The sequence below is a fragment of the Petromyzon marinus genome, unplaced genomic scaffold, assembly GCF_048934315.1.
Source record: "Petromyzon marinus isolate PM22_M1 ecotype Great Lakes invasive population unplaced genomic scaffold, UKy_Petmar_22M1.pri1.0 PM_Scaffold_155, whole genome shotgun sequence".
Classification (NCBI taxonomy): Eukaryota; Metazoa; Chordata; class Hyperoartia; order Petromyzontiformes; family Petromyzontidae; genus Petromyzon; species Petromyzon marinus.
The window spans coordinates 202,501-223,048 of NW_027423119.1; the positions used below are offsets into that span (position 1 = coordinate 202,501).

General features: G+C 54.2%; 1 protein-coding gene across 1 annotated transcript in view; it reads right to left on the bottom strand.

The window, feature by feature from the left end:
• Positions 1-20,460, bottom strand: part of LOC142922740 (protein sel-1 homolog 1-like) — a gene marked incomplete at its 5' end in the record, with an annotated part of 26,421 nt that extends 5,961 nt beyond the window's left edge. Inside the window, 9 exons of the mRNA XM_076063578.1 lie at positions 6,043-6,208; positions 6,346-6,494; positions 7,590-7,677; positions 11,237-11,299; positions 12,620-12,697; positions 14,709-14,777; positions 15,171-15,227; positions 15,364-15,518; positions 20,379-20,460. Of these exons, the coding sequence (XP_075919693.1) occupies positions 6,043-6,208; positions 6,346-6,494; positions 7,590-7,677; positions 11,237-11,299; positions 12,620-12,697; positions 14,709-14,777; positions 15,171-15,227; positions 15,364-15,518; positions 20,379-20,460 (907 nt within the window). The remainder of the gene's footprint in view (positions 1-6,042; positions 6,209-6,345; positions 6,495-7,589; positions 7,678-11,236; positions 11,300-12,619; positions 12,698-14,708; positions 14,778-15,170; positions 15,228-15,363; positions 15,519-20,378) is intronic.
• Positions 20,461-20,548: the final 88 nt, after the last annotated feature.

Consider the following 20,548-nt stretch of genomic DNA (forward strand, 5'->3'; position numbering starts at 1 on the left):
CGTGGAGCCTGGAGCCTGGCAGGTGGTAAGCCTGGAGCCTGGCAGGTGGTAAGCCTGGAGCCTGGAGCCTGGCAGGTGGTAAGCGTGGAGCCTGGCAGGTGGTAAGCCTGGAGCCTGGAGCCTGGCAGGTGGTAAGCCTGGAGCCTGGCAGGTGGTAAGCCTGGAGCCTGGAGCCTGGCAGGTGGTAAGCCTGGAGCCTGGCAGGTGGTAAGCCTGGAGCCTGGAGCCTGGCAGGTGGTAAGCGTGGAGCCTGGAGCCTGGCAGATGGTAAGCCTGGAGCCTGGAGCCTGGAGCCTGGCAGGTGGTAAGCGTGGAGCCTGGCAGATGGTAAGCCTGGAGCCTGGAGCCTGGCAGGTGGTAAGCCTGGAGCCTGGAGCCTGGCAGGTGGTAAGCCTGGAGCCTGGCAGGTGGTAAGCCTGGAGCCTGGAGCCTGGCAGGTGGTAAGCCTGGAGCCTGGAGCCTGGCAGGTGGTAAGCCTGGAGCCTGGAGCCTGGCAGGTGGTAAGCCTGGAGCCTGGAGCCTGGCAGGTGGTAAGCCTGGAGCCTGGAGCCTGGCAGGTGGTAAGCCTGGAGCCTGGAGCCTGGCAGGTGGTAAGCCTGGAGCCTGGAGCCTGGCAGGTGGTAAGCCTGGAGCCTGGAGCCTGGCAGGTGGTAAGCATGGAGCCTGGAGCCTGGCAGGTGGTAAGCCTGGAGCCTGGAGCCTGGCAGGTGGTAAGCGTGGAGCCTGGAGCCTGGCAGGTGGTAAGCCTGGAGCCTGGAGCCTGGCAGGTGGTAAGCCTGGAGCCTGGAGCCTGGCAGGTGGTAAGCGTGGAGCCTGGAGCCTGGCAGGTGGTAAGCCTGGAGCCTGGAGCCTGGCAGGTGGTAAGCGTGGAGCCTGGAGCCTGGCAGGTGGTAAGCGTGGAGCCTGGAGCCTGGCAGGTGGTAAGCGTGGAGCCTGGAGCCTGGCAGGTGGTAAGCGTGGAGCCTGGAGCCTGGCAGGTGGTAAGCGTGGAGCCTGGAGCCTGGCAGGTGGTAAGCGTGGAGCCTGGAGCCTGGCAGGTGGTAAGCCTGGAGCCTGGCAGGTGGTAAGCGTGGAGCCTGGAGCCTGGCAGGTGGTAAGCCTGGAGCCTGGAGCCTGGCAGGTGGTAAGCCTGGAGCCTGGAGCCTGGCAGATGGTAAGCGTGGAGCCTGGAGCCTGGCAGGTGGTAAGCCTGGAGCCTGGAGCCTGGCAGGTGGTAAGTCTGGAGCCTGGAGCCTGGCAGGTGGTAAGCGTGGAGCCTGGAGCCTGGCAGGTGGTAAGCGTGGAGCCTGGAGCCTGGCAGGTGGTAAGCCTGGAGCCTGGCAGGTGGTAAGCGTGGAGCCTGGAGCCTGGCAGGTGGTAAGCCTGGAGCCTGGAGCCTGGCAGGTGGTAAGCCTGGAGCCTGGCAGGTGGTAAGCGTGGAGCCTGGAGCCTGGCAGGTGGTAAGCCTGGAGCCTGGCAGGTGGTAAGCGTGGAGCCTGGAGCCTGGCAGGTGGTAAGCTTGGAGCCTGGCAGGTGGTAAGCGTGGAGCCTGGAGCCTGGCAGGTGGTAAGCCTGGAGCCTGGAGCCTGGCAGGTGGTAAGCCTGGAGCCTGGTGCCTGGCAGGTGGTAAGCCTGGAGCCTGGAGCCTGGCAGGTGGTAAGTGTGGAGCCTGGAGCCTGGCAGATGGTAAGCCTGGAGCCTGGAGCCTGGCAGATGGTAAGCCTGGAGCCTGGAGCCTGGCAGGTGGTAAGCCTGGCGCCTGGAGCCTGGCAGGTGGAAAGCGTGGAGCCTGGAGCCTGGCAGGTGGTAAGCGTGGAGCCTGGAGCCTGGCAGATGGTAAGCCTGGAGCCTGGAGCCTGGCAGGTGGTAAGCGTGGAGCCTGGAGCCTGGCAGGTGGTATGCCTGGAGCCTGGCAGGTGGTAAGCGTGGAGCCTGGAGCCTGGCAGGTGGAAAGCGTGGAGCCTGGAGCCTGGCAGGTGGTAAGCGTGGAGCCTGGAGCCTGGCAGGTGGTAAGCCTGGAGCCTGGAGCCTGGCAGGTGGTAAGCGTGGAGCCTGGAGCCTGGCAGGTGGTAAGCCTGGAGCCTGGCAGGTGGTAAGTGTGGAGCCTGGAGCCTGGCAGGTGGTAAGTGTGGAGCCTGGAGCCTGGCAGGTGGTAAGCGTGGAGCCTGGCAGGTGGTAAGCGTGGAGCCTGGCAGGTGGTAAGCCTGGAGCCTGGAGCCTGGCAGGTAGTAAGTGTGGAGCCTGGAGCCTGGCAGATGGTAAGCCTGGAGCCTGGAGCCTGGCAGGTGGTAAGCGTGGAGCCTGGAGCCTGGCAGGTGGTAAGCGTGGAGCCTGGCAGGTGGTAAGCGTGGAGCCTGGCAGGTGGTAAGCGTGGAGCCTGGCAGCGCCATCTGGGGCTGGCGCCGTGCAGCCCGCGCCAGCGCGTGGCGTCGCCGTCTCGTTGTTTGCGATTCGGCGCCCTCCCCCATCAAGGCCTGAGCCTCGGAGGCTCCTGCCGTGTACTCGCAGCAGGGCGGCGATGCTGCTCCTGTCGCTGCCTCTGCTTCGTGTGATCCCAATTGAGTGATTTGCAGACGATGTTGTAGAATTGGGATGTTTGGCTGATACCGATTACACTGTGCATGCGAGTTCAGCTACGGGAGGAAAGGGGAGAACCCCGGGAGAGAGAATACAAACTCCACACACAGAGAGAATACAAACTCCACACACAGAGAGAATACAAACTCCACACACAGAGAGAATACAAACTCCACACACAGAGAGAATACAAACTCCACACACAGAGAGAATACAAACTCCACACACAGAGAGAATACAAACTCCACACACAGAGAGAATACAAACTCCACACACAGAGAGAATACAAACTCCACACACAGAGATAATACAAACTCCACACACAGAGATAATACAAACTCCACACACAGAGATAATACAAACTCCACACACAGAGAGAATACAAACTCCACACACAGAGAGAATACAAACTCCACACACAGACAGAATACAAACTCCACACACAGAGAGAATACAAACTCCACACACAGAGAGAATACAAACTCCACACACAGAGAGAATACAAACTCCACACACAGAGATAATACAAACTCCACACACAGAGAGAATACAAACTCCACACACAGAGAGAATACAAACTCCACACACAGAGAGAATACAAACTCCACACACAGAGATAATACAAACTCCACACACAGAGAGAATACAAACTCCACACACAGAGAGAATACAAACTCCACACACAGAGAGAATACAAACTCCACACACAGAGAGAATACAAACTCCACACACAGACAGAATACAAACTCCACACACAGAGAGAATACAAACTCCACACACAGAGAGAATACAAACTCCACACACAGAGAGAATACAAACTCCACACACAGAGATAATACAAACTCCACACACAGAGAGAATACAAACTCCACACACAGAGAGAATACAAACTCCACACACAGAGAGAATACAAACTCCACACACAGAGAGAATACAAACTCCACACACAGAGAGACTACAAACTCCACACACAGAGAGAATATAAACTCCACACACAGAGAGAATACAAACTCCACACACAGAGAGAATACAAATTCCACACACAGAGAGAATACAAACTCCACACACAGAGAGAATACAAACTCCACACACAGAGAGAATACAAACTCCACACACAGAGAGAATACAAACTCCACACACAGACAGAATACAAACTCCACACACAGAGAGAATACAAACTCCACACACAGAGAGAATACAAACTCCACACACAGAGATAATACAAACTCCACACACAGAGAGAATACAAACTCCACACACAGAGATAATACAAACTCCACACACAGAGAGAATACAAACTCCACACACAGAGATAATACAAACTCCACACACAGAGAGAATACAAACTCCACACACAGAGAGAATACAAACTCCACACACAGAGAGAATACAAACTCCACACACAGAGAGAATACAAACTCCACACACAGACAGAATACAAACTCCACACACAGAGAGAATACAAACTCCACACACAGAGAGAATACAAACTCCACACACAGAGAGAATACAAACTCCACACACAGAGATAATACAAACTCCACACACAGAGAGAATACAAACTCCACACACAGAGAGAATACAAACTCCACACACAGAGAGAATACAAACTCCACACACAGAGAGAATACAAACTCCACACACAGAGAGACTACAAACTCCACACACAGAGAGAATACAAACTCCACACACAGAGATAATACAAACTCCACACACAGAGAGAATACAAACTCCACACACAGAGAGAATACAAACTCCACACACAGAGAGAATACAAACTCCACACACAGAGAGAATACAAACTCCACACACAGACAGAATACAAACTCCACACACAGAGAGAATACAAACTCCACACACAGAGATAATACAAACTCCACACACAGAGAGAATACAAACTCCACACACAGAGATAATACAAACTCCACACACAGAGAGAATACAAACTCCACACACAGAGAGAATACAAACTCCACACACAGAGAGAATACAAACTCCACACACAGACAGAATACAAACTCCACACACAGAGAGAATACAAACTCCACACACAGAGAGAATACAAACTCGACACACAGAGAGAATACAAACTCCACACACAGAGAGAATACAAACTCCACACACAGAGAGAATACAAACTCCACACACAGAGAGAATACAAACTCCACACACAGACAGAATACAAACTCCACACACAGAGAGAATACAAACTCCACACACAGAGAGACTACAAACTCCACACACAGAGAGAATACAAACTCCACACACAGAGAGAATAAAAACTCCACACACAGAGAGATTACAAACTCCACACACAGAGAGATTACAAACTCCACACACAGAGAGATTACAAACTCGACACACAGAGAGAATACAAACTCCACACACAGAGAATACAAACTCCACACACAGAGAGATTACAAACTCCACACACAGAGAGACTACAAACTCCACACACACAGAGAATACAAACTCCACACACAGAGAGAATACAAACTCCACACACAGAGAGAATACAAACTCCACACACACAGAGAATACAAACTCCACACACAGAGAGAATACAAACTCCACACACAGAGAATACAAACTCCACACACAGAGAGAATACAAACTCCACACACAGAGAATACAAACTCCACACACAGACAGAATACAAACTCCACACACAGAGAGAATACAAACTCCACACACAGAGAGAATACAAACTCCACACACAGAGAGAATACAAACTCCACACACAGAGAGAAGAACGAATCGGGAATAGAACCCAGACCCTTCTTGCAATGGTGCCACCTAAAATCAAGGGTGCCACGGTGGCTCGGAGATGTTAACTCCCTTGCCTGGTATACAGGAGGCCGTGGGTCCAGTCCCGATCCTGACACCTGCTGTGTATTATTGGTTCTTTCGGTAAAGTCACAAAGAAGGGAAACAATAAAATAATAAAAATATAAACCACACCTGATGACGATTGCTTGTGTTGCAGTCGAAACGTCGTGAGAATTGTATTGTTTTATATTAGTATTATTTTATTGTTTCCCTTCTACGTGACTTTATCGAAAGAACCAAGAACATGAATCCCTGCCATCTCAAAAGCTTTAAATCAAAATTTAACCTGCTGCATATTTGGAGTTTGCATGTTGTCTCTCTCTCTCTTTCTCTCTCCCCAGGGTCACATGGATTTTTCTCTAGTTCTTCCTTCCACGTTTAGAATCAACGTTGCGCGAGTACTTTGGCTGCAATACATTTCCACGCGATGATGATGATGACGACGATAATAAGCCTCCACTTCGTTGAGCTCTCATTCGCGATCGCTTCTGAAAAAGAGCCACGCAGCTCGGTGGGGCCTTACTCCTGCTAAAATAAAAATTATTTAGGACTTTGTTTTTTTTGTCGGAGGAGGGTGGTGGTGGTGAGGAGTTTCTTGACGAGGGGGAGGAGGGGACGGGGGGTGGGGAGGGATCGGGGGGGGTGGGGGGGACGCACTGCGGTCGAGGATGAAGGCGGCGTTGCTCTGCGCCACCTCGTAGCCCTGCTCAGACAGCAGCAGGTAGCGCACGAGCGCCGCGTCCACGTTGCCCTCGCGGTACGCGCCGTACGCGCCCATCATGCGCTCCGCCCAGCGGCCCCGCTCGCACACGTTCTTGAACAGCTGGGACGCACGCACGCAGGTACAAACACGCACGTGCGTGGAGACACAAAAGCAGAGGTTGGCGATGGGTGGCGTCGGTCGGCGGCAGTGGCGGTGGGTGGTGTTGTGGTGGGCGGTAGCGGTGGTGTGGGGGGCACCTCCACGGCTGTGTGGCAGGAGCGGATGACGCCGGTGCCCGTGGCGTGCATCTGAGCGAGGTTGTAGAAGGCGAGCACGTGGCCCGACTGCGACGCCAGGTTGAAGTACTTGATGGCCATCTTGTAGTCCCGGCGCACGCCCAGCCCGTCTGCCACACACAAAGACAAAGATCCCAGCCGTGTAGCCGCCACACACTGTTGGGGCGACGCGGTGGAGAGATGTTAACTCCCTCGCCTGGTATACAGGAGGTCGAGGGGTCAATCCCGACGCAGACGCCTGCTGTATATTTGGAGTTTGCGTGTCTCGCTCTCTCTCGCCGTGGTTGCGTGGATTTTTCTCCGTGTCCTTTGGTTTTTACCTCCACATTTAGAATCAGCATTGGGCGTTCGGAGTAATTTGGCTGCTAAAAATGTCCACACGATGACGATAAGCCTTTTGGTTGGCAAGTTATTTGCGGCCCGGTCGCATTTGGAAAAGGTCTATACAGAGCTCAGTGGGCCTTACCTGGTAAAATAAAAAGAGTTTGTAGATTGTTTTTATAGTTGTCGAGCGCCGATGAAGGCCGGCACGGCACACGAGGGGGTGGGTGTCCAGCACCACTGCTTGACGAACCCGGCGACCCGAGTTCAATTCCCGCTCACGTACAACATCGGTGACAAATATCTGAACCGGTCCTGGTGCCTCCCCTAGGTGAACCGAGCCATAAAATCAGCATTCGGAACAGTGTGTAAACACGGCCACGGGGGAGACGAAGGCGGCTGGGCATGGTGCTGGCCAAACCAAACCATCCTCCCATAGGTGCTGTGCCGTGCTGGCCTTCACAGGTGCTACTCGCTGAGAGCACGTGCTTCGACAGCCTGTGCGAGCGACACGGGGGCACCCTTTGTCTCTCTGTGCGGTGTGCGTGCGCTTCTCACAGTGGGGAGCGGTGGTGCAGCGGTGAGCACGCCGCGGTACGAAGCCGGCCACCCGAGTTCCATTCCCACTCACGGCCACCACCGATACACCAGTGACCATTTTGTGAACCGTTCCTTGGGCCTCCACTAGTTTGACTCAAATGGGTACCTGATGCGGTGTGCATTAAACATCGCCACCGATGCGGTGTGCAGTAAACATCGCCACTGGGGAGACAAAGGCGGGCGGGCGTGGTGCTGGCCACCCACCCACCTCGTGTGCCGTGCCGGCCTTCAAAGGCACTTGCCCCCTACAGTCTGCAGAGGCTACGGGGGGATCGTTATCTTACTGTAGTACATGGTGCCCAGCTGCAGCTGCCCGTCCACCCAACCCTGCTCCGCCGCCATCTGGAAGTACTTGAAGGCCAGGTCATAGTTCTGTGACGGGGCAGAGGCATGCGCAGACACAACGGTGGTGGTGGTGATTATTGTTGTTGTTGTTGTTGATTACCGCCATCACTGCCGCTACCGCTGCTGTCGCTTGTTTACGAAACACGACTGGGGCTGTTAGGAATCTGAATTGTGGCGCAGTTTGTAAGCACCCTCCGCAACCCCCACCCCATCGTGGAGAAGCGGCAAATTCTCGAGAATTTCACCGGGGGAGAGAGAACAACGAACTGCATTGGTGCCTTGCGAGACCGTCGGTAATGAACGATAACCTAGCCACGTAGCGTTACGGTTATTGTCGTGGCTGGACATAATTGCGTCGTCGTCGTTCTTGCGAAGGGTCTCTCAGTCACCGAGGAATTTCGCAGACGAGCGGGAGAGCAGCAGCAGCAGTAGGCAGGCGGCGAGGAGCCTGGCGCTAACAACGATTGTCCAAAGCTCTGCAGTCCTCTACGCATTAAGATGTTTTCGGCCAATTTAGTGAGTGTTAATACACGCGAGAAAAGAAGGGAGCACCCGAAGGAAACCCACGCGTGCGAGGGGGCAGCACTCTATCCCATTCAGAAGGGACAGATGGAGATTAGTCCGCACTCTGCTGTACCACCTTCTCCTGGCAGTCAGGGGTACGGTTCCCTCTTTACTCCCACCCACGGGGTAGAAGGGAGTTTCGTAACACAATCTCCACGTGATCCACCAACCCTCACTGCTATGCCTCCACAGGCAGTGGGTGGCAAGGCAAGCCGCATGCAGCAGCAGCGTGGCCACCACCGCCACCAGCGGCGACACCGGTGGGGGCATCTTAAACAGCCACCTGCCGAGCTACCGGCAAACACCGCATACGTACACACACACACACAGACACACACACGCAGACGTACACAGACACACACACACACAAATGTACGCACACACAGACACACACACAGACACACACAGACACACACGCACACGCAGACACACACGCAGACGCACACACAGATGCACACAGAGACGCACACGCGCACGCGCACGCACTCACAGATGCAAACACACGCATACACAGACAGACACAACAACAACCGACCATTCTCCACTAAGTAGTGGTGACGTCACCACGGCACTTGTGCCAAGCTATGTGCATGTTAAGGCCATGTGAAGTGTCGAACGCCCGCTGGCAGGTCATGGGGCAGACCCAGGTGCCACGGGTAGACTGACTGAGATGACTGGCTGATGCACCACTTGTGCCCTCTACTGTGCAAACTTTATGTGTTTTTATCCACCCGGGACTCCGCTCGTTGTTGTGAGCGTTGCTCCTCTGCCCAGTAGCAGCAGCGTCCTTCACGAGCCTCCTCCAGAAATGGCGATCTTGACACCGCTGTTACCAGTCATCGGCAAGCCCACTCAGCTCCACATTCTCTTGTACCACATCACTCCATCTCTTCTCTAGCCCGTGCAGCGCCCATTTGTGCCCCATCTATCCGGCCAAACAAAAGCTGTTTGGGCATGTGGGCTCCATGACCCAGCCAGCGCAGGATTGCCTGCCGGAAGAGCTCACTGATGGGACTGTGTCCAGATCTTGCAAGGATTTGTGCGCTCCTCACACGATCCAACTTGGCTAAACCCAGGATGGATCGTAGGCAGGCCAGCCTCAATGTTTCTAACCCACGAAGATGTTTCATTCGGGGGGTCCACGGTTAGGGGGGTCCACGTTTCACACACACACGCACACAGACACACACACGCACACAGACACATACAGACACACACACACGCACACAGACACATACAGACACACACACACACACGCACACAGACACACACACACACACGCACACACACACATACAGACACACACATGCACACAGACACACACAGACACACACACACACGCACAGACACACACGCACACACACACACAGACACACACACACACAGACAGACACACACACACAGACACACACAAACACACACAGACAGACACACACACACAGACACGCACACACGCACACAGACACACACAGACACACACACGCACACAGACACATACAGACACACACACACACACGCACACAGACACATACAGACACACACACGCACACAGACACACACACACGCACACACACACATACAGACACACACATGCACACAGACACACACAGACACACACACACACACGCACACAGACACACAGACACACACACACGCAGACACACACACACACAAACACACACAGACAGACACACACACACAGACACGCACACACGCACACAGACACACACAGACACACACACGCACACAGACACATACAGACACACACACACACACGCACACAGACACATACAGACACACACACGCACACAGACACACACACACGCACACACACACATACAGACACACACATGCACACAGACACACACAGACACACACACACACACGCACACAGACACACAGACACGCACACACGCACACAGACACACACAGACACACAAACAAACACACACAGACACACACAGACACACACACAGACACACACACAGACACACACACACAGACACACACACACAGACACACACACAGACACACACACAGACACACACACACAGACACACACACAGACACACACACAAACACACACACACACAGACACACACAGACACACACACACACAGACACACAGACACACACACCCACACAGACACACACACACACAGACACACAGACACACACACCCACACAGACACACACATAGACACACACACATAGACACACACAAACACACACACACAAACAGACACACACACACACAGACATACACACAGACATACACACACACACAGACACACACAAACACACACAGACACACACACACAAACAGACACACAGACATACACACAGACATACACACACACACAGACACACAGACACACACACAGACACACACACAGACACACACACACACACAGACACACACAAACAGACACACACACACACACACAGACACACAGACATACACACAGACATACACACACACACACAGACATACACACAGACACACACACACAGACACACACAGACACACACACACAGACACACACAGACACACACACACAGACACACACACACACACAGACACACACAAACAGACACACACACACACACACAGACACACAGATACACACACAGATACACACAGATACACACAGATACACACAGACACACACACACAGACACACACAGACACACACAGACACACACACACACAGATACACACACAGATACACACAGATACACACACAGATACACACAGATACACACACACAGACACACACAGACACACACACACAGACACACACAGACACACACACACAGACACACACACACAGACACACACACACGCGAGTGAGCCCCGCCGCATGGGTACCACGCGGCGAAACCGCTCGCTCGGACAAAGCGGCCCACAGGCGGCCGAGCGAGCTGCCGGCGATCGTGGTGGGGAGCGGCGGCGCGGGGCCCGTCGCTAGTGGCGGGTGGCGGCGCGGGCTGGGCGCTCGCTGGCACGGTGGGGACTCACGATTGGCACGCCGCGGCCAAACAAGTACGCCATGCCCAGCCCACTCTGCCCCACGGGGTTGCCCTGCAGCACACACACACAGAGATACACACGCAGATACACAGAGAGAAACACACGGAGATACGCACGGAGATACACACGCAGATACACAGAGAGAAACACACGGAGATACGCACGGAGATACACACGCAGATACACAGAGAGAAACACACGGAGATACGCACGGAGATACACACGCAGATACACAGAGAGATACACACGGAGATACGCACGGAGATACACACGCAGATACACAGAGAGAAACACACGGAGATACGCACGGAGATACACACGCAGATACACAGAGAGAAACACACGGAGATACACACGGAGATACACACACAGATACACAGAGAGAAACACACGGAGATACGCACGGAGATACACACGCAGATACACAGAGAGAAACACACGGAGATACGCACGGAGATACACACGCAGATACACAGAGAGAAACACACGGAGATACGCACGGAGATACACACACAGATACACAGAGAGAAACACACGGAGATACACACGGAGATACGCACACAGATACACAGAGAGATACACACGGAGATACGCACGGAGATACACACACAGATACGCACACGGGGATGTACATGGAGATACAGACAGAGATACACACGCAGATACAGAGAGATACACACGGAGATACACACGGAGATACACACACGGAAATATACAGAGAGATACGCACGGAGATACACACACAGATACGCACGGAGATACACGTGAAGATACGCACACGGGGATGTACAGAGAGATACAGAGATACACACGCAGATACAGAGAGATACACACAGATACGCACGGAGATACACGTGAAGATACGCACACGGGGATGTACATGGAGATACGTGCACGGAGATACGCACGGAGATAGACATGGAGATAGACACAGAGATACACACACGGAAATATACAGAGAGATACAGACGGAGATACACACGAAGAAACGCACACGCAAATAAGCAGACGGAGATAGGCACAGAGATATACACACGGAGATACACAGAGAGATACACACGGAGATACGCACGGAGATACGCAAGCAGATATGTAAGAAGACACGGATTTTGTTGTTGTTATTCTGTCTCTTACTGTTCAAATAAACCTACCATTAAAATTATAGACTGATCATTTCTTTGTCAGTGGGCAAACGTACAAAATCAGCAGGGGATCAAATACTTTTTTCCCTCACTGTACACACGGAGGTAAGCATACGGAGATACACACACAGAGATATAAACACGGGAAGGAGGGGAGAGGGGGAGAGAGGGGGAGAGAAGGGAGGGGGTTGAGAGGAGAGGGGGGGGAGAGGGGAGGGGAGATCTTCACCATGTCGGCCGCCTTCTTGAAGTACTGGAACGCCGTCTCGTTGTTCTGGGGGACCACGTCCGAGCCTTCTGAGTGCATCTACACACAAAGACAAAGGTCCCCCGTGTAGCCTTAACAGACTGTCGGGGCAAGTGCTGTTAGCGAGCACCTATGAAGGCCGGTACTGCGGCACAAGAGGGGGTGGGGTAGCCAGCAACATGCCCGGCCGCCTTTGTCTCCCTAGTGACGATGTTTACACACTGCACCAGGTACTCATTTTGAGGCTGAGTCACTACTGTTGGCCGTGAGCGGGCATCAAACTCGGGTCGTCGGGTTCTCAGCGAAGTGCAATAACCTGGCTATTTTGTGCCACCAAACACTCCACCCTCAACTCCCCATTGGTGATGGAGCAGTTGTGGAGAGAGTTTCCCATACCTGAGCAGTGTGCTTATAACCAGCTCCGGTTTGACAGCAGAGGTCTCTCTCCGAGTCAATCGGGCACCATTATATTTTCATCGGCTGATTAACACTGTGGAAGCTACCCGGTCTGTGGCTCCACACGAAGCTTCGGGCCTTCTGGGCCACAGTCATGCCCTCCCTTCTCTATGCTTGTGAAACGTGGACCCCTCTAATGGAACATCTGCACCGGTTGGAAACATTCAGGCTGGCCTGAGCTCCATCCTGGGTTTAACCAGACTGGAGTTTACAAATCCTTGAAAGATCTAGACCCATTCCCATCGGTGAGCTCCTCCTGCAAGCAAGGCTGTGTTGCCTGGGTCACGTAGCCTGCATGCCCAGCAACCGCATGCCCAAGCAGTTTCTGTTTGGCTGGAGAGAGGGGGCTAAATGGGCACGACACGGGCGAGAGAAGAGGTGGACTGATGCACAACAGGGGGCATCTGCCAGTCATGTCAGTCAACCCACGGCACCTGGGTCTGTCCCGTGACCTCCTATCAGCAAGCCTTTGACACTTCACGTGGCCTCAAAGTGCCTGGCGGGTAGTGGTGGTGATAGTGGTGGTGGTAGTGCTATTGGTATGGTTGTTGGTAATGTTGGTGGTGTTAGTGGTGGCGGTGGTAGTGGCGATGGTAGTGGTGGTGATGGTAGTGGTGGTGATAGTGGTGGTGGTAGTGCTATTGGTAGGGTTGTTGGTAATGGTGGTGGTGTTAGTGGTGGTGGTGGTGTTAGTGGTGGTGGTAGTGGTGATGGTAGTGGTGGTGATAGTGGTAGTGCTGTTGGTAGGGTTGTTGGTAATGGTGGTGATGTTAGTGGTGGTAGTAGTGATGGTAGTGGTGGTGATGGTAGTGGTGGTGATAGTGGTGGTAGTGCTGTTGGTAGGGTTGTTGGTAATGGTGGTGGTGTTATGGTGGTGGTGGTGATGGTAGTGGTGGTGATGGTAGTGGTGGTGATGGTAGTGGTGGTGGTGATAGTGGTGGTGATGGTAGTGGTGGTGGTGATAGTGGTGGTGATGGTAGTGGTGGTGATGGTAGTGGTGGTGATGGTAGTGGTGGTGATGGTAGTGGTGGTAGTGGTGGTGATGGTAGTGGTGGTAGTGGTGATGGTAGTGGTGGTAGTGGTGATGGTAGTGGTGGTAGTGATGGTAGTGATGGTAGTGGTGGTGGTGGTAGTGGTGATGGTATTGGTGGCAGTGGTGATGGTAGTGGTGGTAATGGTAGTGGTGGTGGTGGTAGTTGTGATGATAGTGGTGGTGGTAGTGGTGATGGTAGTGGTGGTGATGGTAGTGGTGATGGTAGTGGTGGTGATGGTAGTGGTGATGGTAGTGGTGGTGGTAGTGGTGATAGTAGTGGTGATGGTAGTGGTGATGGTAGCGGTGGTGGTAATGGTGATAGTGGTGGTGATGGTAGTGGTGGTGGTGATGGTAGTGGTGGAGATGGTAGTGGTGGTGGTGGTAGTGCTGGTGGTGGTAGTGGTGGTGATGGTAGTGGTGGTGATGGTAGTGATGGTAGTGGTGGTGGTGGTGGTGATGGTAGTGGTGGTGATGGTAGTGGTGGTGGTGGTAGTGGTGATGGTAGTGGTGGTGATGGTAGTGGTGGTGAAGGTAGTGGTGGTGAAGATAGTGGTGGTGATGGTAGTGGTGGTGGCGCCCCACCTTGCCAAGGAATGCCAGCGCGTTGCCATTTCCGGAGCCCGCCGCTTGCCGGAAGTAGTCAAATGCTTTCTGTAATGACACGGAGACCCAGACTCACACAGAGACCCACAGACTCACACAGAGACCCATAGACTCACACAGAGACCCATAGACTCACACAGAGACCCACAGACTCACACAGAGACCCACAGACTCACACAGAGACTCACAGGCTCACGCAGAGACCCACAGGCTCACGCAGAGACCCACAGACTCACACAGAGACCCACAGACTCACACAGAGACCCACAGACTCACACAGAGACCCACAGGCTCACACAGAGACCCACAGGCTCACGCAGAGACCCACAGACTCACACAGAGACCCACAGGCTCACACAGAGACCCACAGACTCACACAGAGACCCACAGACTCACACAGATACCCACAGACTCACACAGAGGCTCACGCAGCACCCTCACCTGGAAGTTCTGCTCAACCCCTCGGCCGCCCTGCAGGTGCAACTGGCCCAACCCCACCTGGTCATGACGGGGGACACGGGGACACACAGACGGGCGACCGAGTTGGCGAGAGGGCGATTAGAAGAGCGGGCGGGCGAGTGAGGGCAAGCGAGCAGAAGAGTGAGCGGGCGGGCGAGCGAGCGGGCGATCGCACCTGCGCCTGCACGTCGCCCTTCTCGGCGAGGAACTGGTAGTACTGGATGAGGTCGTCGTCCAGCATGGCTGAGCTGGAGCCGGGGGACTCGGCCTCGTCCAGCAGACGGATCCGCTGCACCACCGAGCCGCCCGTCAGAGAGATGTCACTCGCCACTACGGTCACACACAGTCACGCACAGTCACACACAGTCACACACACAGTCACGCACACAGTCACGCACACACAGTCACACACAGTCACACACAGAGTCACACACACAGTCACGCACAGTCACACACAGTCACCCACACAGTCACGCACAGTCACACACAGTCACACACAGTCACACACACAGTCACGCAGTCACGCACACACAGTCACACACACAGTCACGCACACAGTCACGCACACACAGTCACGCACAGTCACACACACAGTCACGCACACACAGTCACGCACAGTCACACACACAGTCACACACACAGTCACGCACAGTCACGCACACACAGTCACGCACACAGTCACGCACACACAGTCACGCACAGTCACACACACAGTCACGCACACACAGTCACGCACAGTCACGCACACAGTCACGCACAGTCACACACAGTCACGCACACACAGTCACACACACACAGTCACGCACACACAGTCACACACACACAGTCACACACAGTCACACACACACAGTCACGCACACACAGTCACGCACAGTCACGCACACAGTCACACACAGTCACACACACAGTCACGCACAGTCACACACACAGTCACGCACAGTCACACACACACAGTCATGCACAGTCACGCACACACAGTCATGCACACACAGTCACGCACACACAGTCACGCACAGTCACACACACACAGTCACACACACAGAGTCACACACACAGAGTCACACACGCACAGTCACGCACAGTCACACACACACAGTCACGCACAGTCACACACGCACAGTCACGCACAGTCACAAACAACAACAACAACCGCCATTCACCACTAAGTGGCAGTAACGTCACCACGACGCTTGTGCCAGGCTATGTGCACCCTGAGGCCACGTGAAGTGCCGAACGCCCGCTGGCAGGAGGTCACAGGGCAGACCCAGGTGCCACGGATCGACTGACTGAGATGACTGGCTGATGCACCACCTGTGCCCCCTGCTGTGCTAACCCGCTGTGCTTCAGCCACCCGGCGCTCCGCTCGTTGTGAGCGTCGCTCCTCCGCCCTCCGTTGTTTTTGGAGGGCGACTGCCTCCAACTGCCCAGTAGCGTCCTTCACGAGCCTCCTCCACAGAGGCCGATCTTGAGACTGCTGGTACCAGTCATCGGCAATTCCACTCAGCTCCACGTCCTCCTGTACCACATCACTCCATCTCTTCTCTAGCCCGTGCCGCGCCCGTTTATCCGCCTCAATCCGGCCGAACAAAAGCTGTTTCGGCATGCGGTGGCTGGGCATGCGGGCTACATGACCCAGCCATCGCAGCCTTGCCCGCCGGAGGAGCTCACCGATGGGACCTTGCCCAGATCTTTCAAGGATTTGTGAGCTCCTCACACAATCCAGTCTGGTTAAACCCAGGATAGATCGTAGGTAGGCCAGCCTAAATGTTTCTAACCGGCGAAGATGTTCCATTAGGGGGGTCCACGTATCGCAAGCGTAGAGAAGGGAGGGAATGACCGTGGCCGAGAAGACCTGAAGCTTAGTGCGGAGCGACAGACCAGGTAGCTTCCACACAGCGTTACGCAACCGATGAAAAGATATTGCCGCTCGACTGATTCGGAGTGTTGTTAAACTGGAGCCGGTCATAAGCACACTGCCCAGATATCGGAAACTCTCCACTCTCTCCACAACTGCCCCATCACCGATTGTGAGTTGGGTGGGTGCAGTGTCCAATGGTACAAAATGCCCAGGCAGGTGCTTAGTTTTGGTGGGGCTGATGGTAAGGCCCCACCTCTTAGTGGCACACTCAAGTCTCAGCAGCAGCGTCTCCAACTCCTCCTCTGAATGAGCAGCTATTACCAAATCATCAGCATACATAACGTGGTTGAGCAATAGGGAGCCATCCCTTGACCGCACCCGGGCATAAATCAGCCTCCCATTATATCTGTACCATATGGAGATTCCCCCGGTACAGCTATTGAAGGCTTCACCAACTACGTGGTCAAAATAGATGTTAAATAATGTGGGAGCCAGAGGACATCCCTGTCGCACCCCAAGGTGTACAGGGAATGGCTGACTCCCGGCCACGTAGTTTTACCCGGGCCCACTCACCATCATGAAGGTCCTTCATGACCGTGAGCAGAGGGTCAGGTACTCCAAAAGCACGAAGAACAACCCAGAGCCCAGGCCTACTGATGGTATCATAGGCCTTGACCAGGTCAATAAAGCAGAGATGTAGGTCTTGTTGGAATTCCCTACACCTCTGCTGTAGCAGACGGACAGAAAATATGGCATCTGTGCAGGACCGCCCTTTCCTGAAACCGCATTGGGGCTCCGCAAGCCTCTCCTCGACGTGCCTGGCAAGGCGATGTTAAATAATCCTTTCCAGAACCTTTCCCGGCACACTGAGGAGTGAGATGCCCCTGTAGTTGTTACAGTCTGTGCGGTCCCCTTTCTTAAAAAGGGGGACCGCACAGACTTAAAAAGGGGGACCACCAGGGCATCCTTCCAATCCTGCGGAACCTGTCCAGTGGTCCAGACCGTTGTTATGATGTCATATAGGGCAGTCTGTGCACAAACGCCACCCTCCCTCAGCATTTCGCTTAGGAGATCATCTCTGCCCGCTGCCTTTCCTGGTCTCAGACTCCGGATCGCCTTCAGCACTTCCTCAACAGATGGCATCTCAGCCAGCCATTCACAGGGGGTGACTTCTTCCAATATTTGAGGCACCGTAGCCTCAGCAGGGTCATCCTCACTTTGTGCCACGATGTTTTCCTGGCTGAGGGATTTTCCCTCCTCCAGGACCTCACAGAAATGCTCAGCAAATCTGCAAACCTGCTCCTGGGGATCGGAGATTGGATCACCGTTTTTTCCCCTAATGATGGTAATAGGTGTGGCGCTGCAGGTTACTTTTTTGATGGAGTTAAATAGAAATTTGTGATCACGGGCCACTGAGGCAGACTCCATCTCCTCAGCAACCCGCGACCACCACCCATCCTTGCAGCGTCTCACGGCTCTCCGAACCTCCGAGCGAAGGCTGCGGTAAGCCTCCTCATTCTCTGACGTGGGATTCTGTAGCCGATGACAGTGGGCCTGTCGCTTTTTCTCAACCATCCAGAACACCTCCTCTGTCAGCCAGGGTATCTGGGGAGGTCTGGACCGTGTACCCAAAGCAGCCATTGCAGCTGCATGAGTCACAGTCCTAAACCTCGCCCATTTACCCTCGACATCCGGAGGAGTTGGGGACGATGCCAATCCCAGCCGCAAGCGATGATGAAATTCTCGCTTGCAACTTTCATCTGATAACTGAGACCAGGCCACTTTAGGTTGGAATGGGGTCCTGGGTGTACACCCACCACCGGAGTGGAAGAATGGCAGGCGCATCTTACAAATGACTAGTCGATGGTCAGAGGGCAGATCAGCTCCACGGTAGGTCCTGTGTCAAGGACATGGGCTCGCATCCGCTGGTCTGTCACTATGTAGTCCAGCAGATGTTCTTGCTTGGACCCGGCATGCATCCATGATGTTGTGTGGATGCGCCGATGCCGGAACAGCGTGTTGGTAATTACAAGCCCATGGGCTGCACAAAAATCTAGCAGCCTCCTACCGTTGTTATTGAGCTGATCTGGCCCATGCCCTCCAATCACTCCAGACTAGGTGCCAGCATCATAACCAACTCGAACATTGAAGTCACCCAACATGATGACTCTATCCCGAGGCGCCACTTTAGCCAGCACCTGTGACAGGAGGTCATAGTAGGCATCTGACTCAACGGCTTCGCCTGCATCCCTCCAAGGATGTTCATCTTCGGTGGGGGCATAAGTAACCACGACCACCATTCCTCGCCTCCGGTTGATGGGAAGGCGAGCCCAAAGTAGCCTGGGGCTTACAGCTTCCCTCACCTCACCGCCACGCTCCCACGCCCCCTTCATTCTTTTGTTCAAAAGAAGAGCCCCACCCTGTTGTTTGGCAGTCTGCTGCCCCGAGTAGAGGACTGTCCACCCCTCATGGTGGCAGGAGCCAGAACCGGTCCACCGGACCTCCTGAATGGCACATAGATCCAGGCGGTACCGGTACAGCTCCCGACAGAGGAGTGGCAGCCTCTCCTCCGCAGTGAGCATTTGAACATTCTACGTGGCCACCCGTAGTGGTTTTCATTGTTTCTGGAGGAGCCCCGAGGGTAGATATTCAATCTCCTGGCTCCGCCAATTCGGGTTTGGCCAGGAGACGTCATATACGCCTGGCCCCCCGGGGCCTCCGGCACAAGCTTATTAGTTATATATTTAATTCGCTGTTTAGTGGTAATTAATTGAAGGTGGAGGGGTTACCAGCCCCTCGCACCTGTCCAGAGCCCCCGTTAAGCCCCTGTGGTGGACACAGATGCCATGAGGGGAGGAGCCAATCGAAATTGGAGCTCCCCCCACAGCACTGTCCACGACAGAGTTGGCCGTCCGGCACCGCGAGGAGGAAGGGGGTTGTTTTGCACACAGTCACGCACAGTCACACACACACAGTCACTCACAGTCACACACAGACACACACAGTCACGCACAGTCACACACACACAGTCACGCAGTCACACACAGCCACGCAGTCACACACACACACAGTCTCGCACAGTCACGCACAGGCACGCACACACAGTCAAACACAGCCACACACGCACAGTCAGTCGCACAGTCAGTCGCACAGTCACACACAGTCACACACACACACACACACTGTCACACACAGTCACACACACAGTCACACACACTGTCACACACACAGTCACACACACAGTCACACACACAGTCACAGGCAGGTCGCTTCTGATAAAGAGCCACGCAGCTGGGTGGGGCGTTTACTTCTCGAGTGCACAGCGCGAGTACCTTGGTTGGCCACGGTGCGGTAGTGAGTGAGTGCCGACTCGCAGCTCTGAGCAACCCCGACACCCGCCCAGTAGCGGTAACCCTGCACAACGCATGCGGCACGCACGAGCACGGAGCACGAACACGCAACATACGTAACACACACGGCACACGCACAGCGCATACACACT